At 42.9% G+C, this 24,419-nt stretch overlaps 1 protein-coding gene across 5 annotated transcripts in view; it reads right to left on the reverse strand.

The window, feature by feature from the left end:
* The window catches only part of LOC127412420 (adhesion G protein-coupled receptor B3-like), a 252,987-nt gene that overhangs the window by 92,374 nt on the left and 136,194 nt on the right, over positions 1-24,419 (reverse strand). For 4 of the 5 annotated variants that reach the window (XM_051648751.1, XM_051648750.1, XM_051648749.1 and 1 more), the window contains 3 exons: positions 23,980-24,081; positions 2,332-2,438; positions 947-1,141 (listed from right to left, as the gene is read on the reverse strand). In XM_051648751.1, coding sequence (XP_051504711.1) covers positions 947-1,141; positions 2,332-2,438; positions 23,980-24,081 — 404 coding nt within the window. The remainder of the gene's footprint in view (positions 1-946; positions 1,142-2,331; positions 2,439-23,979; positions 24,082-24,419) is intronic. The other variant, XM_051648753.1, reaches the window with a different exon arrangement.

The raw sequence follows: 24,419 nt of genomic DNA on the forward strand, positions 1-24,419 counted from the left end.
TGTGTAATATGCCTTGCATTAAGCCACCAAAACCAAGTAGGCATTGCTGCAGAACGAAGATCTCTAAAAGGGGGTGGAGTAACTCTGGAAGGGGGTTGAGTTACTCCAGAAGGGGGTTGGGCCAACTCCAAAAGTTTTGTATACATATATATGTATACAAAATTCAGTGTTATGGCAGGTAATAAATATATATTTCTTCAATTCACTCGTCATTGGCAGGTGTGGCCAAAAGTAAATTTTGGACCCTGTGCATACTCGACGTTTGCTGCGGTGATTTAGCTGAATAAGATATCCTGCTGGATGTGTGCCTGTCTTTTTTGTTTGCTGCTCTGCCTCTGTGCCAGGAAAGGCAGGAGAGAGGCAGCGTCTTGGCTCTGGCATGCTTGTTTTTTTTACTTGAATGCTTATGCTCCCTCTGGTGGTAATGCATCCACTTAAACACGGCATTAATACGTTCCAGAAAACACAAACCACCACAGTACACAGGCGTGGGGAGGAGGGGCCGCTCCAGTTCACATCAGGGCTTTGATAAAACCTCCCACACCAATCCAGCACACAAACATACACACAATCACATTACACTCTGTATTATGTAAAAATACCACATTCTCTCAAATGGTTTGTGAGCAATCGGTTAAACTGCGGCATCCTGAAGGTGATGACAATGCCTTGAGATTGCGACTGAGATAGACTTAATGAGTATCTCTTATTAGCAGCTGGCACACTGTGTATAAATCCTAAAAGCTCTTTATGAGGGGCAGAAGTGGAGATCCATTTATCATTTGTTATTTGTTTAAGTGCAGTGTTCTAAAAAACAGTACAATTATCTTTATTAATAGAAATTCAAGTATTTGAATTGCATTAACTAAACATTAAGACCTAAAATGAATGTTTACCACAATGCAATATGAAATAAACAAAGGAAACCATATTGGTTCTCCCTTACCTGCACGTCATCAGAAGATGGTTCGTAGCTGGCCCTTTTAAAGGTGTCAGTGACGTTTCGAAGGATCTCTACAGAGGAGAGAAGGTCACCTGCATAGAAATTGCGTCTCTGGGTGAGGTCCAGGAGGACCTTCGTAACTTGGGACATGCCATCTCCTGCCAGATTCCTCTGACCTTTAGCAATGTGCCCCTGGACCTGGAGACAGACACATGGAAAGAGACTGGGTTCTGTGTCCTTCAAAGTCTTTAATACTAAGATACCTTGTCATGGTACAGGAATGACTTTGGGATATTGAAAACTGCCAGTAGTATTTTATCTAAGTAATGCCTAATTGTGTTACTTAGAGGAAAATTGTTAAAGGTGAAGTGTGTAATTTCTATGCCACGAGTGGCACCAGAAAACTGCAACAAAATTGCCAAAATAACACAAACAAGCATCTCGCCTTCACAATGCTACAGTGTTGTGGGTATATCACTTTCCATATTGCTTTCTTCCGTGGAACACATAATAAGATATTAGGCTTAATGTTAGCTTTATCCACTATTCACTTTTAACGCATCTTTTTTCCAAAACAATGAAAGGCAACGGTGACTGAGGCTTTCATTCTGCCTAACATCTACTTTGTGGTCCATGGAAGAAATAAAGTCATAAAGGTTAGAAATAACAGTGATAGTGAATAAATGATGACAGAATTAAATTTTTGGGTGAACTATCCCTTTAACATCTAACAAATTACACACTTCACCTTTTATATATGTAACATACCACTAAACAAACAAGCATAAATCACACTGGCATGATGTCATGCTCACTGACTCAAAGAAATAGGCTACAGAATGCAGATAGAAGAGTGTTTTATGTGTGCTTGTGGGCTAAGGTGTGTTGAAAAGCCTTACTTAGCAATAACACAACAGCTAGGCATGCATTTAAAGGGATAGCTCACATGAAAGTGAATGGTGACTGAGGCTATCATTCTGTCTAATATCTCCTTTTGAGTTATTTTTATTTTTTATTTTTTTTGAGTGAAGTATCCCTTTAAGCATGGTTCAAATAAGAAGAGGAAGTAAAAAACCAAAGAGACTGAAAATCATGTATTTTTGTTGAGCAGGTGTGTTCAAAGGAAAAGGATATCCAGGAAGGAAATTTGAAAGTCCTCTATTATTGTGGGGTCTCGAAAACTGCAATACTAGCAGTTTAATTTGCCTCTTCAATGATAACAGTTAATCTTGCAAAGACCTGCACGGTGGCCTGGGGTGCCCATTGGGGGGGGGGGGGGGGGGTGTTGATATTGGTGGAAATAGTTTGGGTGATCAGGACGACTGCAGGGGTAATTTATGGCACGTCACAGACAGAAGCCATGCACAGAAAGCTGACGTTGCACCTACTGATTGCTGCAAGTATCTGTATTCATTTGCAATGCATCGAGCATAACTGGGCTGCTCCCAGTAGGCCACCCCACGGTGATCCAGTGAGCAGCGTCGACTAGTGGTGCCTGCAAAAAAGAATGAGGGAGAGACAGAGAGAAAGAGAGAAAAATGTATACATGTTCCTTTTTTTTCTTCTTTATCATTTAACCTGCCAGCACACACATCTTTCAGCAAGAGAAACGCAGGGATGAAAGAATCAGCCGTCATTATTGCAATGCTGCTGTTTCTAAATCACATGTGCTGTACATGTGCCACTGCAGTACATGTGGGCAAACAAATTAAATTATGCTCTTTACAGTACTGGTTGTCCACTGGTGTGTCGCAACCCAAATAATGGGTTTCAGGTCTGTTCTGTAATTGGTCGTGGAAAGCTGGGGAAAATGATGCTAAATGCAAATAATAAAATGCAACTAACCATTTAATCGTGCATGGTTAAGATAGCAAAATAAATCGGCTTGCTAACTTTTAAAAGAGAGAAAACATCCCTTTTTTTAAAACAATGCCATAAATAGTTTTAATTAATCAATTAACGTCATACAAAGACCAGTAAACATAAAAAAGCTTAATCAATATTGGGTGTCACCACTTTTTTCTTCAAAACAGTACCAGTTCTCCTTGGTACACCTGGATACAGTTTTTATTTTTATTTTTGGTTGTTGGCAAATAGGATGTTCCAAGCTTTATGGAGAATTCTCCACAGTTCTTCTATCTATTTAGGCTGTCTCAATTGCTTCTGTCTCTTCATGTAATAATCCCAGACTGACACAATGTTCAGTGGGGGGCTCTGTGGAGGTCATGCCATCTGTTGCAGGGCTCCCTGTTCTTCTATTCTATTCTATTTGCAAAAGGAATGTTTGGGAGTCTAAAATGTATAGTTTCTATTGAAACACTAAAGCTGAAGATATAATTAACCATCTTAAAACAAATGTTTTTGTGAAAAATCTTATGTGCCTAAGACTTTTTCACGGTACTGTACACAGTCCAAAGAATGGTGAAATTATGCACATACATACTGAAGGCGCAATGAGGCATACATCACTGGAAACACACTGAAATGGTTGAAGACATCCATTGTCAAAGACATCCTATGTTTACATACACCAACAATTAAAAATAGCGCAGGTGGGCGAAAGAACGTGTCCATGAAGTGTAGCATGGCAAAGGCAACAGCTGAATGAGAGAATTGCTTCTTCCTTTCAGAGCTGTAACTTGACATCACATTTTTTAAAAGCGGCACGATATATGTGTATCAAGTGGTCAAAGATGTCTGTCTAGTGCATGAATATATTCAAAAATAATCCAAAATAGTCCCTTTAGGTGTTATGTTAGGAATAGTTAGCCACGGAAGGCCTGCTTTCTTGACTTAAATTTCGCACCAGTGGGCGGGGCCAAGGGTGCGATGACGCATGTTGTGGGATGTACAAATGAGCAATGTGTCACGACGTCACAAACAGACAGATTTCAAAATGAGACATTTCAGCGGGTGGCAACTATAAATGCTCTTTTTAGACTGGGGAGGAAGTTTTGAGTTCTGAAATTTACAGTATGTTTTTATAGTACAGTTACCTCTTATATGTATAGGAACACTTTATTCTCCATTTCATGACCCCTTTAACCATGGTATTTGTCGTAAAAGCAAAGTAACCACAAATGTAACCAAAGTTACAACAGTCATGGTTACTGCATTATTATTATAGTAAAACCATAATTACTATATAAATTCTACAGTATTACTGCAATAAAATCATGGTTAATTTTATCAAAACCTTGGTTTCCGCCAAACAAAAAAAATAAAAAAATAAAAAAAAATAAAAAACATGGTTACTACAAAAGTTATATACAGTAGTAAATCCATGGTAAATTTGAAGGGTTAAAGAAATAGTGACAACATCAAAATGAACATAAATGTATACTTAGCTAATATACATTAATAAAACTAGAAAACACCCACTCGAAATATAGTGATAAACGGCAGCATTTAACTAAATATTTTGCTCAAAAAAAGAAAACCATGACTTCTGGCAAAGTCCCTTTAAGGGTGATCAAGGCTTAAGTGAATAAGTGAATAATTTCTGTGAACGTTTTGTGACAATACAGCTACTTGTTAGAAAAATTAGCTCATTACTTTACATTACTACAAAATTAGCATTGCTACTTTTAGTTAACTACTCCCCAACACTGTTGGGCCTATGCAGTGATATGAATACATTTGAGTTTGATGTGGAAAAGTTTGAATTCAAGGCACTTTTTTGTATGATTAACAATTTTGGCACTCTGCTGAGTCACCACTTGATGGTGGGTCCTAAGAAAAACCAATTTGGGTCCTGAAGGAAAACCAATTAAGAACCACAGCTTTAAAGGCTAGGTCATAATTCCCTCTCATAGAATAATAATGTTAACCTACATGGGCTGTCATGCAACGATTAGACTTTTTGTTTTTGGTTATTGCAAACGAAACCCTGCAACCTGCGATATCAACAAGATTGTCGCCCACATGTGTAAGACGCAAATAAACAAATAAACAAAATCACATACGTACACAATTCCAAACAAAATTCCTCGCCTCCACCTGTCAGAGCGTATCCAACACATTTTGTCACATCTTGCGCACCTTGCATTTAGATCAACCATCCACCACACACACTCCACACACAGTCTCTCTTATCAGCTCTCAGTCAAGCACAGTTCCACCGCCTGCTACCCAGCCCACAGCGTAACGTACACTCAGCCCACCTGAGACGCAGCTGCAGCCAGAGCACCTGCCCCCAAGCTGAGGCATCCATGCAGGGACATCAAGCTCACAGATCATATAAAACCCCCCACAGAGCTGGATTAAAGCACCCATCCTCAGATCTCACCATTAAAACACACACGGCACCACTGAGGGGCCAAACAAGATTTAATCTCATACACATACACACACAAAGATCACATAAATCTCATCCAATCAGAAACACTCAAAAATGGGACAAGGCAAAAGAGAAAAGTTCTTGTTTCCTCGTGCAAATTCCAGCATGATTTTAAAGGGGTCATTTCATACTTTTTTCACTATTCATTTTTTCCCTTGAGTTCCACTTAAAGTTATTAATGTTTTTATTATTATTAATATTTTTTTTAAAACAAAAACTCTCATAATTTAGTTTTCATATCCATATTCCTCTCTCTCTCTCTCTCTCTCTCTCTCTCTGATCTTTAGAATTAAATGTGCCATTTTTTGCTTCCATGGCATTAAGAAACACCCTACTAACATGTAGAATACGGAACTGTCGAAGAGTTCGCTGTCGGCTCCAATCTAAAATCTTCCCCTGTACTTTAAAAACAGCCTCTTTGCAAAGCCTAGATAACATTATGACATAATCAGAATGATCACAAAACAATCCACGTGGGAATTGGCCACTCAAAGTGAAAATCCACTTGTTTCTTCTGAAGGATATGCGGCGTGGACAACACAACAGCACAAGATTTAACATTACTTTCAATTGAACTCTCATCATTAGTTTTTCTACCGTTAAAAAACTAAATAAAATTATGTAGTACACTGGCAGCCAAAAGTTTGGTATAATGTACAGATTTTGCTCTTATGGAAATACATTTTATTCACCATCAAGTGGCATTCAACTGATCACAAAGTATAATCAGGACATTAATAATGTGAAAAATTACTATTACTTCTCACGCACCTCACAGTCTAGCTGATCCCACAAAGGCTCAATGGGGTTCAGATCCATCACACTCTTTTCCAATGATCTTTTGTCCAATGTCTGTGTTTCTTTGCCCACTCTAACCTTTTCTTTTTGTTTTTCTGTTTCAAAAGTGGCTTTTTCTTTGCAATTCCTCCCACAAGGCCTGCACTCCTGAGTCTTCTCTTTACTGTTGTACATGAAACTGGTGTTGAGTGGGTAGAATTCAATGAAGCTGTCAGCTGAGAAGATATGAGGCATCTATTTCTCAAACTAGAGACTCTGATGCACTTATCCTCTTATTTATTTGTACATCTGGCCTTCCACATCTCTTTCTATCCTTGTTAGAGGAAGTTGTACACCATTGTATGAAATCTTCAGTTTTTTGGCAATTTCAAGCATTGTATAGCCTTCATTCCTCAAAACAATGATTGACTGACGAGTTTCTAGAGAAAGCTGTTTCTTTTTTGCCATTTGTGACCTAATATTGACCTTAAGACATGCCAGTCTATTGCATAATGTCGCCCACTCAAAATTGCAGCAGAGACCGCATGGCCCTTTTTTTTTTTTTTAATCAAAGGAGAGACATTGAACTCAGTTTCCCAGCATCCTTCACAAATTCACAACTGGATGCGAAGTCCCGCCCATGGACCCAGTCTCAAACGCCACTGGTCGAAAGCGGCCTACGACCGATGACGTCATCTTGTCAATAAAACCAGCGGACAGATGTAGTTCGGGCTCTCTGTGCTAAGCTCTGGCTGGCTGTCAAGGGACATCTGTACCGTGCATGTACTGAAGGAGTCTTCCCTCCGTTTTGGACTGAGAACAAAGATACCACATTTTCTAACCTCACCATTTGGCCACGGTAGAGTAAGATTAACTTAGCTTTGTTCGAGTCTTATAGTATACTTATAACAACCGGTTCAGTTTCACTGTAAAGCAACAGTGAATTTATTTTGAAAAACGGAAAGGCGACCAGTTTCCCTTCTCCCTCTTTTTCATTCAATGTTGACTACCTTCTGCATTCTTCTCCATCGCTGGATCCGAAGAATAAAGCAGAGACGCGCCTTTTAAGACAAGCGTAAGACATGGGACCATCCAGACCGTTTCTCCTGACCGCTCAATGCAACCGGAATTCCAACGGACAACCCAACTGAAATCACACAGGATTTCCCAAGTAAGGCTTGATATCTGGGCAAATTTCGTTTAGAAACTGTGATTTTTCTTGCGCAACTAAATCATATATTTGATTCTAAATGCTGATGTTTTGAGTATATTTGTATGTTAAACTCTGCTCGCTGTTTGCTGTTCTGAGTGGGGAGATTTGCATTTAATTTTTTGGGGGTTAAGTTTGTTTTGTTGAGTGATCTGAACTAGTAATTCAGTCCCGCTGTTACGAGCGGTTACCCTCAATTAAATTGCATGCACTTTTCCTCTCTCTCTCGCTCTCATTCTCTCTCTCTCTCTCACTGATATTCACTGAGTGAGCGGCGCCGTGGTTTATGTTCGACTCAGGCTGGTGAACCAAATTCTCCCGCCTGTTTCGTCAGTTCCTTTGTGTGTCCGCTCATTTCCACCCTCACATGGTATCAGCTCCATTTTGGATCTAACCCTCCATTTTGATTCCTTTGTTACCGCATCTGGAGACACACACAAACACACACACACACACACACACACACACACACACACACACACACACACACTAGCATATAGCTCCACTGTTAGTTTAGGCTTCCTTGATATTGTTTTTGGATTATATTCAGCTAGTATTGGCTGTGTTCATTACTGCTTGATTATAATAAATCTTGTTATATTATAACAAGTACTCCTGTTTGTTTGTTTTTTTTAATATTGTGTTGAAGTCAGCCTCTGCCACGTCAAGAACTCCCATGTTACCTCAGAGTACTGTTATATTATTGGTGTTAGAAACTAACTGTAATTAGATTACTATTAGATTTGTATGGCAATAATTTAACTAGTTTCTCCCCTTTTTGATTATTTTGATTAACAATTAAGATACTCAACCTTCAGGGTAGATTTTGTTTTTATGAGACCGATCAGTAACTTGCTATCATTTTTCTCTTGTCAAAGAGTGGTGCCCCGAGAATAGAATTTAATGAGTTGAATTCTATTATTTAATTATTCAGTAATTAATAACAATTAATTATTGATTATTTCTGATAGTAAAACTGATTTAAACAACCAGTAGCACCTACATAATAATTGGTGCCCCATGTGAGGACGTGATAATTGTTGGCTTCCTCCAATATCCTTGCAAATAACTCCTAAATATTTTAGAGTAGCCAAAGGTTTCCCCTCTTGTCTTCCTTTTCTCCAGGAAGTTCAAACTACTAAGGCACAAGGCCGGTTGTGGTTGTGAATCATTGCAAGTGTTGTGTTAGTGGTTGCTAGTTTGGTACTAATTCATTACTCCTTCTGTTTGTGTTTGAGAGATTCAGTCGCTAGATACTAACAAAGTAGTCTGACGTACTGATAGTCATACTGTGATTATTAACACCTAAATTAGCAGCACAAGGAACAGTTAATAATACAAAGCAGTTGCTTGTGAGTGACAGGTAAGTGGTTCCCCCTGTGCATTCTTTTCTCGGGATAACGACTGGTGCGTCAGTGTTTCCCACAGAGCAACGGGTGTCGTAAGTCGCCACCCTCAAAACTCAGCTAAGGTTTCAGAATTGTTAACTCGTAAAGAGTTCCTATAGGGGACCACTGGACATCACCCTCTCACCTGTCTAACCAGGGAAATATGAGTTGCCAGTCCCCATCAGCGTCCAAAGCTGAAGCTCCCAGGTCAGGTGAGGAAACCTCACTGTCCAACTGGGTCGCTGACCTCCTCCTTGTCTCTAGAGAAGAAAGGGAGGAGCTTAACAGCTACACACAATCTCAGTGTGATGCTGAAATGGCCGCCGTGGTAGATAATGCACACGATCCTCAAGGGAAGGTAACCACTATCCAGGAGGTAGTAGGTAGGCTGTTTCTACTCTACCACCACAAGGCCCAGTTGCAAATAGCAACACTCAAGGGTGAGGTAAAGACACTTACAGCCCAGTGTAGTCGGCTTGATGCAAGCAATCGCGCTTTACACCGAGACCTCCAGACTACAAATACTACGCTGGAGGAGTGTGTAGAAAGACTCCAGTCAGCTGAAAAAGAAAGCCGAGAGGTCGCTGACGACCAAGTCTGGCAAGAGAATCGAGACATACGGGCTAAAGCTCAAGAAGCGCTCTGCTACCCCACCTTTGACCAGAGTGGGGCAGAGGACTCAGAGGATGGCACTACGGTGAAATACCCTACCCCTGGTTCAGGTAGTATTTCGAAACCATTGCTCCAACTCCCGGAGCTAGAGCACATCCCTGTTCGGGATGTGAGTCCACCACATTTCGGGGGCAAGGCCACATTTCGTCAATCTTCCCCTCAGGTGCCCCGCCCCAGCAGGATGCCTTCCTTACCACAAGGAGGAAGTGGTCTCTCCCAACGTCATGGCAATGGGGGCAGGCACTGGCACTCATCCTCTGACGAGTCAGATGGATACAAGCGGGACCAAGACACAGGTCTACGCATGCGCCAGCTTAACTCCTTTGCGAAGAACATAGAACATTTCGACCCAGCAAGCTGAGATTCAAATGTCAACGATTACCTCAGGGAAATCGAACATTGTCTTGCTGACTTGCCTCATGCCTCGGCACGTGAGAAGTTGAAACTTATCTGGAAAACAACTTCCAGAAGCGTCCACGCTTTCGTCAAGACTCAACCACCGCGCATTCGTGACAGCTACCCGAGGCTTTGCAGTGTTCTGTGCGAGGAGTACTCGCCATATACTGATGAAACATCAGCCACCCTCAGTGCCATCCGCATCCAACAGAAGCAGTTGGAGCCTCCTAGGGAGTACTATAGGCGTTTAAGGAATGCATACTTCCAAGGAAGTAATGAGCCAGGTCTGGAAGAAGAGCGAGGTTTCAGATCTCTCTTCCTCCATAACCTCCACCCCTGCCTGCAAACCCCCATTACACTGATGTGTAAACAGGGTAGACTGACCATGCAGGGAATTAGAAAGATGACCCAAATGACTTGGGAAACAGTCGTGCATCCAACTGATAAACCAGAAGACGATGTCAGAGTCCTAGACATCCAGTCTTCAGAGAGGGCAGACTTAGGGCTTGAGGGCTATGAAATACCTCAACCTAGAGTAAGCAGCGAAGCGGCAGCCCCAAAGCATTTGCCCAACCACCCACAGGGGGGTTGAAGGAACCAAGGGAATGACCACAAGGGTCCCTCCCAGGGTCAGAAAAAACTGAATCCCTTTCCAAAGAAAAGGAATGTCGGGTTTGTGAAAAACCTCAGACAGTGGAATGGAAATAAAGGGAATCATTTGGAGCCTCACGGAAAGAGTGATCTGAAGCGTCAATACCCATGCTCCGTTCTTTCAATTCTTGGGAGACCTTGTCCACAAGGTGGTAGGAAGGTGTATAGACATCCATGCGTTACTGGAGACTGGGTCTGAAATCAGCGTAATGTGCAAGGAAACTTTCGCAGAAGTCGCCAGGGCAATGCTCTCTCTTGGTAAACTCGATATCACATCCAGGAGATGACCCTCAATCATCCCATCTACATCTGTGCTTTTGACACAGAACAACTTCTAATCAGTCACGACCTGCTGGACCAACTGGCCCCGCTGATCGACTGCCTTCACGGGCACATGTGGGCCCAGGTCGCAACCCCGAATCCGGTCCGTCTAGCCCACAGCCGTCACGCTTCAGACGACCGAGTCACTTATATCCAAGAGTCAGGAGAGACCATTTGTGACACTGTTCTTGAGTCAGTGCTTTGTCATTACCCAGACATCCAGACTCATCTTAGCACTGAGCCTCTTGAGTCATCTGTGACTCCACCGACACCGCAGCTTGGCGGACCCGTAAGCACCCACGAATCATTCCTTTGCTCACTACAAAACTCAAACCCAGCTTTGTAGAGCCCCTGCATAGCTGGAGGCGTGCATGCTAACAGTATCTTGGTACCTGATGTGCTTGTTGCACTCTTGTCTGAAAAGTCTGCCGTTAGTCAAGCTTTGTACGACAAGCTGTGTCTGAACAGCTCCTCTCTGTCTTTCGTGCACAAAAGTCACCGCCTTCTTTCTGCAGAGTCACCGCAGAGGCCCATCAAGGCTATTGGGATATGTGCTCTTTCCATTCAAATTGGAAAGAAGAGGCTTACACACTTCATGAGTGTGATTCCCCAAATCGACCCCTCACTACTCGTGGGGGTCGATACCCTTGTTAGGTTAGGTGCTCTGCTGGACACTGTCAACCAGGTCCTATGGTCTCAGGCAAGCACTGAAAACCATCCGGCAGCGGTTGATCCAGAACACATGTTGTCTGATCAGACCATCCCTCAGGCGTGTCAGGCAGCGAGAGAGTTTGACCTGACTATCCCAGCTAGAACTGCAGCTGCCCCTGTCTGCCTCATGATCCTCAAGGGACAGATGATACCGGGTTCACAGGCATTCTTCCAACCCTTGCCATACTTCTGGGAACTCAGCCTGACTGTCTGTGGTACACTTCTGCTTGAGCTCAACAACCGCTCAGCTTACTTGCTTGTCCAGATCCTAACAAATGTACCAATTGTTGTGACGGCACGTAAACCATTAGGGTTGCTGATCGACAGCTCATTTCATGACTTCGAGCTGACAGTGCCTGTGATTGGAGAGCTGCCTCCATCCTTGACGAGGGGTGAGAACCTTGAACCCCTCCTTCTCACCTTCCCGAACAAAATTATCACTGTTGCTTGTCATGAGGTGCTACACAATAAAGAAATCTGCAGTACTGCCTTGGGCATGGAAATGGACATGATTGTGTACGCCCTTGCTGCTCACTCGGGTGACATGATTTCAACTGGTGACAAAGCCGGTTCCCCACCAGAGGAACCTTATCCGGGATTCGAGGATGAAATAGCATAACAACTCACTAAGGCAGATGCCTTAACGACAGAGGGTCAAAGACAAGAACTGCGGAAGTTGTTTCACGACTTCCAACAGATCTTTTCAAGGGATTCCAACGACTGTGGAATCACCGAACTCCATACAGCTTGTATCCCAACTGACCCAAATGCACCACCCACATTCGTATGCCAGTACAGAATTCCTTTAGCCGCCTACGAGTCAATCCAAGAGATACTTGACATGTTGCTGAGGAAACGCATTATTCGGGAGTGTAATTCCACAAACAACTCACCATTGTGGCCAGTGTTGAAGCCTAATGGAAAGTGGCGCTTGATGATTGACTATTGACAACTGAACAAACAGGTCCCTCTTTCACGATGGCCCATGATCCACCTGGATCAGGAGCTTGTGAAAGTGAAAAAAGCCTGTTTCTTTTCGACCGTCGACGTGTCCAATGGGTTTTGGACAATGTCAGTCGACCCAGTGGATCAGTATAAGCTGGCTTTCTCTTTTGGCAATCGACAGTTCACTTGGAACCGATGCCCATTCGGATTTCAAACTCCCCAGCTGAGTTTAATATCTTCTTGCACAAAGCCATGAGTGATGCTGCTGCCCGCGGCAACCTGATCTATGTGGATGACATCCTCATGCGAAGTCAGACATTTGAAGCACACCTGACCGAAATACCATACGTGCTCAGCCAGCTTTCCAGCACAGGAGCCAAGCTGGCCCTCTCCAAGGGTCAGTGGTGCCACACCAAGGTTGAGTACGTGGGCTTATTGGTGGGTGCCAATGGCATTGAACCTCAAGCAGGGAGAGTTCAAGCCATCCAAAACATCAAAGCCCCAACCGACGTGTCGGGACTCAGGAGTTTCTTGGGTATCTGCAACTACTCCAGACAGTTCATCGAGGACTATGCGGAGATAGCCAGGCCCCTTACCGAGCTCCTCTGGAAAGACAATGTCTTTGAATGGGGAGACCCTCAAGAGCAGGCTTTCAGAGAACTGAAAGCAAAGCTCTGTTCAGCCCCTTGCCTTGCCTACCCAGACAAGGATAAGGAGTTTCACTTAGAGGTGAGCTTCTCCTCCCACTGTCTCAGCGCCGCCCTGGCACAGAGGTATGACAAAGAGAACCGAGTTGTTGCCTATGCAAGCCGACCTCTGAGCAGTGTAGAGCTGAAGTTCTCCGACTGTGAGAGAGCCCTCCTAGCCACAGTCTGGGCTGTGGCACACTTTCTTAGCTACATCGGGGGTCAGAAGGTAATCATTGAAACTTGCCACCAGCCTGTCTCCTTCCTCAATAGCCAGCGGCTAAGAGAAGGACAAGTGTCCAACAGTCACATCACGTCGTGGATGATGGCACAACAAGGCTACGACACAGAAGTCAGGTATGCTCAGAACCACAAGATGGCTTTGGGTCAGGGCCTGGCCGAGTGCCAACATTGTGACTGTGAAGGACAGACAGGTTCCCCACCCTTCCTTGTTACCACTCCTTCTCTTCCCTCCAATCATCATTACTATGATGAAACTGTCTGTCAAAACCTCCTGAAGGTTTATATGGATGGCTGCTCTTTTCACCATGAGAGCCAGACCCAAGCTGGAGTGGGCATAGTCTGGGTCAATTACGTCGTTCATGCGCCAGACAGTTACCAACTTGGTGCAAAGACTAGCCAGTATGCGAAAATTGCCGCAGCACTCATTGTGTTGCAACAAGCTGCTAGGTCAGCTATTGTGCAGTTGGTAGTCTGCTCCGACTCTAACTACGCCCGCCACAGTTTCATCTCACACTTCCCCACGTGGAAAGAAAATGGCATGAAGAATGCCAGAGGTAAAGAGATCAAACACTCTGAACTCTTCCTGGCTTGTGACCAACTTGTGACTGACAGAGGGATGACTGTGTATTGGAAGAAGGTCAAAGGTCATTCACAAACTCTTGGCCCCAACAAAGAGAGCAATGATGAAGCTGATCGCTTAGCTAAGCGAGGTGCAGTACAGGGCCCACTATGGGAATTCAAGGAGGAATGGCTCCCAAAACCACCATCTTGCTCGGTGAATGCTCTCACCTGTAGACAGGCAAGAGAGAACCAGGAAAATCCCCAAAATTGCTTGCAGACTGTGAACCTGGGTCGACAACCGGGCGACACAGACTTGAGTGCCATGCAGGAATGGGACCCAGTGATCCAGGCAATCCGGCAGTGGTTGATGGAACCTCAGACACAACGGGCCCTACCATCCTCTTTATAGGACTCAAAAGAACTAAAAGCTCTTTGTCAGGTACAACAACACCTGAAACTTGAGAAAGGCCTGTTGGTCTATGTTCCCGATGGTCCAGGTCCACCCCGGTGGGTTGTTCCGACCGACCATAGGGGGGTGATGCTAATACATGCCCACAATGCTCCCATTGGAGGTCACAGGAGCTACAAAGCTACCTACCACACCCTCCAACAGGTTGCAACACTGGCCATTTATGCTTAAAGACACTAATGCCTATGTAAAGGGCTGTCTGATCTTTTGTCAGTTCCATCCTTCCCGGCCACTGAATCGTGCTCCACTGCAGGTCAAGGGAATCACGTTTCCTTGTTCCAATCTGCAGATGGATTGGATTGGACCAGTACCCAAATCGGCGCGAGGTAACAAATACCTCCTCACTGTCACCTGAGCTTTCACAAAGTGGGTGGAGTGTTTTCCAGCACCCAATGACACGGCTGAAACCACAGCCCTCGTGCTGATGAACCATGTGTTCAGCCGTTAGAGGCTACCTCTCTCAATTGACTTGGACAGAGGCACTCATTTCACGGCGGCTGTGATGAAAACAATGTGGGAAATGTTGGGTGTGGAAGCCAAATTCCACATTGCATACCACCCCCAGTCATCAGGTCAGGTTGAGCAAACCAACTGTACCATTGTCAGCATGCTCAAGAGGTATGTCAACAGCAATGGCAAAGATTGGGATGTGAAACTCCCTTTGGTACTGATGGCCATCAGGTCTACTCCACACCACACCACAGGGGTCACACCCTTTGAAATGATGATGGGGAGAGAAATGACTCTCCCACTGCATCTGCTGTACCGTCCAGAAGACATCAGTGTTGCAACCGCATATACTGCACATCAGTATGTGACCGATTTACGCAAACACCTCCAAATTACATTTGCTTGAGCCCAAACAAACCTGGAAACCAGTGTCAAAGGACAAAAGTCCTATTACGATAGGAAAACGTCTGACTGCGAATATAAAGTAGGTGATAAAGTCCTCTAATTCAAGTTTGCTAAACCGGTGGGAATCGCCAAAAAGTTCCAACCAAGCTGGTCAGGCCCCTTTGAGATTATAGGGAAGCTCTCCCTGGTAGCTTACCGAATCTGGATCTCGAAGCCAAACCAAACCAAACACCAACGTACAAATGGGTCCATTCAAATCAGATCAAACCCTTTGAACAGTCTCCACTCCAAAGGGGTAGTTGGGTGTAGCATATTTACTCATACTAACACTTAAGACTACTCCTGCAAAAAACAAGGTAACGAGACTCTTGTATGTTTCAGGATGAAATTCCTTTGGATCCTTGGCATCTTCATCAACCTACAGCTCATACAAGCCAATGAGGTGGTAGAAACCGGCCCGCCAACCTGTATTGTCCTACAGGAGACCCCTGGGCTCTTAATCACCCATTGCCACCTCTACACCCAAAGAATATACGTTCGTTTAGACCCTTGGGATGTGTATCACAAACACATCCAGTTACCTCCACAGATGACGGAGGGCAGGGTAAGTGGAACCCAAACCCAGGACACAGTTGAACATGCCAAATTGACAACTGTCCACATCCTAGAACAACTGCAGAAATTCCTAGTCACAGAGGAAGAACTCAGTGGGAATAAGCGACCAAAGCGGTTCCATGGTGGCCTGTTAGTAGCAGCATCGGCCATTGGTTCCCTGTTCTCTATCGGCCTTTTGGCTGCCAAATCCATCAGTCTCGGTACACTCCAAAGACAAATGGGTGAACTTAATGAGGAAATGCCAGAAATCCAAGAGAAACTCCTGCTACAACAAGAACAATTACAGGATCTGGGTAAAACCCTGCAGGATACCATACTCACTGTAAACATGCATTCTGCAATTCTAAATAACACTTTGCATGCTCTGGATGCCTTGTCAGAAGTTGTGAGATCAGACATAACATACACTATATTGCCAAAAGTATTCACTCATCTGCCTTTAGACGCATATGAACTTAAGTGACATCCCATTCTTAATCCATAGGGTTTAATATGACGTCGGCCCACTCTTTGCAGTTATAACAGCTTCAACTCTTCTGGGAAGGCTTTCCACAAGGTTTAGGAGTGTGTTTATGGGAATTTTTGACAATTCTTCCAGAAGCGCATTTGTGAGGTCAGACACTGATGTTGGACGAGAAGGCCTGGCTTGCAGTCTTCGCTCTAATTCATCCCAAAGGTGCTCTGTCGGGTTGAGGTCAGGACTCTGTGCAGGCCAGTCACGTTCTTCCACACCAAACTCGCTCATCCATGTCTTTATGGACCTTGCTTTGTGCACTGGTGCGCAGTCATGTTGGAACAGGAAGGGGCCATCCCCAAACTGTTCCCACAAAGTTGGGAGCATGGAATTGTCCAAAATCTCTTGGTATGCTGAAGCATTCAAAGTTCCTTTCACTGGAACTAAGGGGCCAAGCCCAGCTCCTGAAAAACAACCCCACACCATAATCCCCCCTCCACCAAACTTCACAGTTGGCACAATGCAGTCAGACAAGTACTGTTCTCCTGGCAACCGCTGAACCCAGACTCGTCCATCAGATTGCCAGATGGAGAAGCGTGATTCGTCACTCCAGAGAATGCGTCTCCACTGCTCTAGAGTCCAGTGGCGGCGTGCTTTACACCATTGCATCTGACGCTTTGCATTGCACTTGGTGATGTATGGCTTGGATGCAGCTGCTCGGCCATGGAAACCCATTCCATGAAGCTCTCTACGCACTGTTCTTGAGCTAATCTGAAGGCCACATGAACTTTGGAGGTCTGTAGCGATTGACTCTGCAGAAAGTTGGTGACCTCTGCGCACTATGCACCTCAGCATCCGTTGACCCCGCTCTGTCATTTTAGTTGCTGTCATTCCCAATCGCTTCCACTTTGTTATAATACCACTGACAGTTGACTGTGGAATATTTAGTAGCGAGGAAATTTCACAACTGGACTTGTTGCACAGGTGGCATCCTAACACAGTACCACGCTGGAATTCACTGAGCTCCTGAGAGCGGCCCATTCTTTCACAAATGTTTGTAGAAGCAGTCTGCATGCCTAGGTGCTTCATTTTATACACCTGTGGCCATGGAAGTGATTGGAACACCTGAATTCAATTATTTGGATGGGTGAGCGAATACTTTTGGCAATATAGTGTATGTGCGAATGGTTTGAGACCTAATGCATGACCTAGTGAGGGAAATTAGCACATCAGTTAACAGCCTGAGTGGTGGAAAGATCCCATCCTACCTAGTTCCCCTAAACATGGTTGAACAAATCCTTAGATCGGCCACTACCACCGTTGTGCAAACTTCTCAGATACATCTGGCATACAGCCTTGGCAGTGCAATCCCCACCCATGTAAATCCTCAGAACCTAGAGATAGGATTTATCCTTAACTTACCCATTATAGAGAAACAGAACATTTACCGACTAAAATCCATATGGAACATTGGGTTTTGGAAGAATAATGTACATGTACATATCAAAACACCACCTGTGCTCGCCTACCACGATGATGACCCCTCTCTCTACCTTATTCCCAATCTGAACATGTGTATGAACACCAAGGACATACACTGGGTTTGCCCCAGCAACCCCTTTATCAGAGATATAACTGACCACCTGTGCGGTCTGAGGGCTGACACCCCAGAGTAAAAATGCCAGGACAGAATCTAGGGTAGAAAGAGCTGGTAGTCGATGGCTTGTCAGTACTCCTGCCACCGAGATCCTAATGTCATACGACCGTCATGACACAAACAATAAATTAACAATCCCAAACCAAACGGTGTTCTTGAAGGTCCCACAAGGGGCCACTGTACATATAGCCGACATTGTCCTCCACCATCTCAGTCCAGAGAGACACGATTCAGAGATTGAGATGATGGACGCATTCAGAGGCCACAACCTCATTATCGACGATACCCTTCAACAACAGCTTCTAGCTGAAGGGACCAAATTAGTAAAGTTCAGTCTCAAATTGTCTGGGCTCACGACTACATTTCTCAATCATACAGGAAAAGTATCAGCTTATCAAGAACACCCCATCAGTTTGACTGCCCTTGGGCTCCTCCTAAGTGGTTGGATCATCACGGCAGATATCGCATACGCCATGCACAGACACATCCAAACACTACACACTAGACTGGATGCTATGACACTCATTCCGCAGCGTTTCAAGCTCCTGTCTACCCCTCTACCACTAACTGCTCCTAACTCTGCCCAGGAAAAGTTATACTAAATGTAACGATCTTTCCCATTTTCCTTTTCATAATCATTGAAATCTCAGGGATAACAAAGGGTTGTTGCAATGTTTGATGTGTTTACCGATGTGAAGTGCTATGTTTTGATAGAAATTATGTTAGTTAGCCTATTTAGAATTCATCTGCCCAGATGTTACCTACTATGACTGCCCAGGTGTCAAAACCTTTATGAACTGTTAATGCTTCCAGGAACTAAGTTCATGCAAACCCAGGACACATGGACTGTACAACTTTCAGGTTGTCCTCAAGAACTGAACTGTTCAACTTTTGGGTTGCTCTCAAAGACTGTTGCAGGAACCCCAAATTTAAGACCAAAGGGGGGGGCTGGTGTAGGGCCTTGGCCCACTCAAAATGGCAGCAGAGTCCGCATGGCCCTTTGTTCTATAATCAAAGGAGAGACATTGAACCAGGATAACCAGGATCCTTCACAAATTCACAACTGGATGTGAAGTCCCGCCCATGGACCCAGTCTCAAACGCCATTGGTCAAAAGCGGCCTACGACCGATGATATCATCTTGTCAATAAAACCAGCGGACAGATGTAGTTCGGGCTCTCTGTGCTAAGCTCTGGCTGGCTGATAAGGGACATCTGTACCGTGCACGTACTGAAGGAGTCTTCCCTCCGTTTTGGACTGAGAACAAAGAGACCACGTTTTTCTAACCTCACCATTTGGCCATGGTAGAGTAAGATTAACTTAGCTTTGTTCAAGTCTTATAGTATACTTATAACAGCCGGTTCAGTTTCACTGTAAAGCAACAGTGAATTTATTTTGAAAAAAGGAAAGGCGACCAGTTTCCCTTCTCCCTCTTTTTCATTCAATGTTGACTACTTTCTGCATTCTTCTCCATCGCTGGATCCGAAGAATAAAGCAGAGACGCGTCTTTTCGCTGACGAGCATAAGACAAGGGACCATCCAGACCGTTTCTCCTGACCGCTCAATGCAACCGGAATTCCAACGGCCAACCCTACTGAAATCACACAGGATTTCCCACGTAAGGCTTGATATCTGGGCAGATTTAGTTTAGAAACTGATTTTGCTTGCGCAACTAAATCGTATATTTGATTCTAAATGCTGATGTTTTGAGTATATTTGTATGTTAAACTCTGCTCGCTGTTTGCTGTTCTGAGTGGGGAGATTTGTATTTAATTTTTTGGGGGTTAAGTTTGTTTTGTTGAGTGATCTGAACTAGTAATTCAGTCCTGCTGTTACGAGCGGTTACCCTCAATTAAATTGCATGCACTTTTCCTCTCTCTCTCGCTCTCATTCTCTCTCTCTCTCACTGATATTCACTGAGTGAGCGGTGCCACGGTTTATGTTCGACTCAGGCTGGTGAACCAAATTCTCCCGCCTGTTTCGTCAGTTCCTTTGTGTGTCTGCTCATTTCCACCCTCACATGGTATCAGCTCCATTTTGGATCTAACCCTCCATTTTGAACCTGATCTTCCATTTTGATTCCTTTGTTACCGCATCTGGACACACACACACAAACACACACACATACACTCATATACACACACACACACACACTAGCATATAGCTCCACTGTTAGTTTAGGATCTCCTTGATATTGTTTTTGGATTATATTCAGCTAGTATTGGCTGTGTTCATTACTGCTTGATTATAATAAATCTTGTTACATTATAATAAGTACTCCTGTTTGTTTTTTTTGTTTTTTAAGTCAGCCTCTGCCACGTCAAGAACTCCCATGTTACCTCAGAGTACTGTTATACAGGTGCATCTCAATAAATTAGAATGTCGTGGAAAAGTTCATTTATTTCAGTAATTCAACTCAAATTGTGAAACTCGTGTATTAAATAAATTCAATGCACACAGACTGAAGTAGTTTAAGTCTTTGGTTCTTTTAATTGTGATGATTTTGCTCACATTTAACAAAAACCCACCAATTCACTATCTCAAAAAATTAGAATACATCATAAGACCAATAAAAAAAAACATTTTTAGTGAATTGTTGGCCTTCTGGAAAGTATGTTCATTTACTGTATATGTACTCAATACTTGGTAGGGGCTCCTTTTGCTTTAATTACTGCCTCAATTCAGCGTGGCATGGAGGTGATCAGTTTGTGGCACTGCTGAGGTGGTATGGAAGCCCAGGTTTCTTTGACAGTGGCCTTCAGCTCATCTGAATTTTTTGGTCTCTTGTTTCTCATTTTCCTCTTGACAATACCCCATAGATTCTCTATGGGGTTCAGGTCTGGTGAGTTTGCTGGCCAGTCAAGCACACCAACACCATGGTCATTTAACCAACTTTTGGTGCTTTTGGAAGTGTGGGCAGGTGCCAAATCCTGCTGGAAAATGAAATCAGCATCTTTAAAAAGCTGGTCAGCAGAAGGAAGCATGAAGTGCTCCAAAATTTCTTGGTAAACGGGTGCAGTGACTTTGGTTTTCAAAAAACACAATGGACCAACACCAGCAGATGACATTGCACCCCAAATCATCACAGACTGTGGAAACTTAACACTGGACTTCAAGCAACTTGGGCTATGAGCTTCTCCACCTTTCCTCCAGACTCTAGGACCTTGGTTTCCAAATGAAATACAAAACTTGCTCTCATCTGAAAAGAGGACTTTGGAACACTGGACAACAGTCTGGTTCTTCTTCTCCTTAGCCCAGGTAAGACGCCTCTGATGTTGTCTGTGGTTCAGGAGTGGCTTAACAAGAGGAATACGACAACTGTAGCCAAATTCCTTGACATGTCTGTGTGTGGTTGATGCCTTGACCCCAGCCTCAGTCCATTCCTTGTGAAGTTCACCCAAATTCTAGAATCGATTTTGCTTGACAATCCTCATAAGGCTGTGGTTCTCTCGGTTGGTTGTGCATCTTTTTCTTCCACACTTTTTCCTTCCACTCAACTTTCTGTTAACATGCTTGGATACAGCACTCTGTGAACAGCCAGCTTCTTTGGCAATGAATGTTTGTGGCTTACCCTCCTTGTGAAGGGTGTCAATGATTGTCTTCTGGACAACTGTCAGATCGGCAGTCTTCCCCATGATTGTATAGCCTAGTGAACCAAACTGAGAGACCATTCTGAAGGCTCAGAAAACCTTTGCAGGTGTTTTGAGTTGATTAGCTGATTGGCATGTCACTATATTCTAATTTTTTGAGATAGTGAATTGGTGGGTTTTTGTTAAATGTGAGCCAAAATCATCACAATTAAAAGAACCAAAGACTTAAACTACTTCAGTCTGTGTGCACTGAATTTATTTAATACACGAGTTTCACAATTTGAGTTGAATTACTGAAATAAATGAACTTTTCCATGACATTCTAATTTATTGAGATGCACCTGTATTATTGGTGTTAGAAACTAACTGTAATTAGATTACTATTAGATTTGTATGGCAATAATTTAACTAGTTTCTCCCCTTTTTGATTATTTTGATTAACAATTAAGATACTCAACCTTCAGGGTAGATTTTGTTTTTATGAGACTCGATCAGTAACTTGCTATCATTTTTCTCTTGTCAAAGAGTGGTGCCCCAAGAATAGAATTTAATGAGTTGAATTCTATTATTTAATTATTCAATAATTAATAACAATTAATTATTATTTCTGATAGTAAAACTGATTTAAACAACCTGTAGCACCTACAATACGGTGGCAACTCGAAAACAAACACAAAGACAATGTTAAGCTTCATTTAACGAACCAAATAGCTTTCAGCAGTGTTTGATAAAATGGCAAGTGATTTTCTAGTACCAAATTAGCAATTTAGCATGATTACTCAAGGATAAGGTGTTGGAGTGATGGCTGCTAGAAATGGGGCCTGTCTAGATTTGATCAAAAATTACTTTTTCAAATAGTGATGGTGCTGTTTTTTTTTTTACATCATATATATATATATATATATATATATATATATATATATATATATATATATATATATATATATATATATTGTGATCAGTTGAATGCCACTTTGGTGATTTAAAGTACCAATTTCCTTCTGAAACAGCAAAATCTGTACATTATTCCAAACTTTTGGCTGCCAGTGTATATCTTATAAAAGTATCTTAATATTTATAAAAGTATCTTAATATTTATTACCTTATCATTTACTCACCCTCGTGTGGTTCCAAACCTGTATGACTCTCTTTCTTTTGTGGAAACGAAGATGTAAGCCTCAGTCGCTATTCACTTTCATTGTATGGGGGAAAAAAATGCAATGAATGTCTATGTTGAATCTCTGTAGGTCCATACAATGCAAGTGAATGGTGGCCAGAAGTTTGAAGTTCCAAAAAGCATATGAAGGCAGCATAAAAGTAATCCAAAAGACTCCAGTGGTTAAATCCATATCTTCAGAAGCACTATGATAAGTGTGGGTGAGAAACAGATAAATATTTAAGTCCTTTTTTACTATAAATTATAGTAAAAAATGTATAGTAAAAAAGGACTTAAATAAAGATCTGTTTCTGACACACACATATCATATAGCTTCTGAAGATCTTGATTTAACCACTGGAGTCGTATGGTTACTTTTATGCTGCCTTCATATGCTTTTTGGACCGTCAAAGATCTGGCCACCATTCACTTGCATTATATGGACCAACAGAAGAATGAAAGTCCTATGGGTTTGGAACAACATGCAGGCGAGTAAATGACAAAATGTTTATATTTGGGGGAACCATCCCTTTAATATATCCACTGACAACAACAAAACTATAGTCACACACAATGTCACACACACACAAACACATTTGTAATAAGTCTCTGCTTGGCTAGTTCCCGTTACACCAAGCGGCTCACTGTAATCTCTGGCATATGTGGCGCCTCTACCTGCACCTTTCAGTCTCTTTCAAAGACACTATAGTGGAATGGCAGAGCATCTTCACAACAGGAGAATGGTAGCACTGTCCTGAGATATCAGGAGGATAAAAGATGCACAACTGAGAACATTACAACACTGAGAACTTCTGCCATTCTCAGACCACAATTAGTACGTCTCAAACCAGCAATCATAGAGAAAAAAAACAACCGGTCCAAGGAAAGAGAGAAAGAAAGAGACCTGGAGCCACTATATCTTGCTGAAAGAACGCACTCTCGTTTTTTGCTTTCCCTCAATATTTCAGCTTCACAGCAGAAAGCTGCCTCGCAAAAGTTGTTGACAAAATGCAATAGGGTTCAGTGGTATGCAAATGACAAGAATCTCTAGGTACACAGAGCATTAACCAGTAAAACGCATTCACAGTGTAGCTGAACACACTCGTCAGAAACATTTGTCATTGTAGCCTTTTGAATTAATGAATAATTTCAACTCCACTGAAATAAATGCACTGCTAGAGAAAAGCACAACAAAAAAGTTGTGTTCTTTTTATTTCTTTGAAAGTGACTGTGATGGGCTTCTATTCTTTATTTGTGTCTTTGTGTGTGTGCTTTGGTGCAGTGTCTGATCGCCTGTACGGTTTAGCTGCTCCTGTTACTGAGTGTCGTGGCGTTTCTTACCCGTGGCGTTGGGTGGACACCTATTGAAGGCCAGTTCCCCAGAGGGAGTTCTTCTCCACAGCATGGACACAGCATAGTCTTCTGGACAGATTTCATAAGGAGCTGTGGTTCAGAAAAAAAAACAAACAAAAAAACACACATACATTTAGACATACGTTTATAAGAATTTTTTTTTTTTTTAACAACCTGGTCTCATAGAATCACATGAATATATTTACATTTTTGCAAAATGATTTCCATGCGGCTTGTTTTTTTGTATCTCAGCACTTTCCTTGTGAAATGAACACTAGAGTCGCAACAACAACGACTTTTATTCCCTTTCAAATGACGAGTACGGCAGATTATCAGTTCATATATGCTTATTTTTTGTCCTGTTCCCCACACAATGCTATCTTATGATGTCTGAACATTTATACTATAGTGCATAACTTGTAAGGCGA

The sequence above is a fragment of the Myxocyprinus asiaticus genome, chromosome 21 (genome assembly GCF_019703515.2).
Source record: "Myxocyprinus asiaticus isolate MX2 ecotype Aquarium Trade chromosome 21, UBuf_Myxa_2, whole genome shotgun sequence".
Classification (NCBI taxonomy): Eukaryota; Metazoa; Chordata; class Actinopteri; order Cypriniformes; family Catostomidae; genus Myxocyprinus; species Myxocyprinus asiaticus.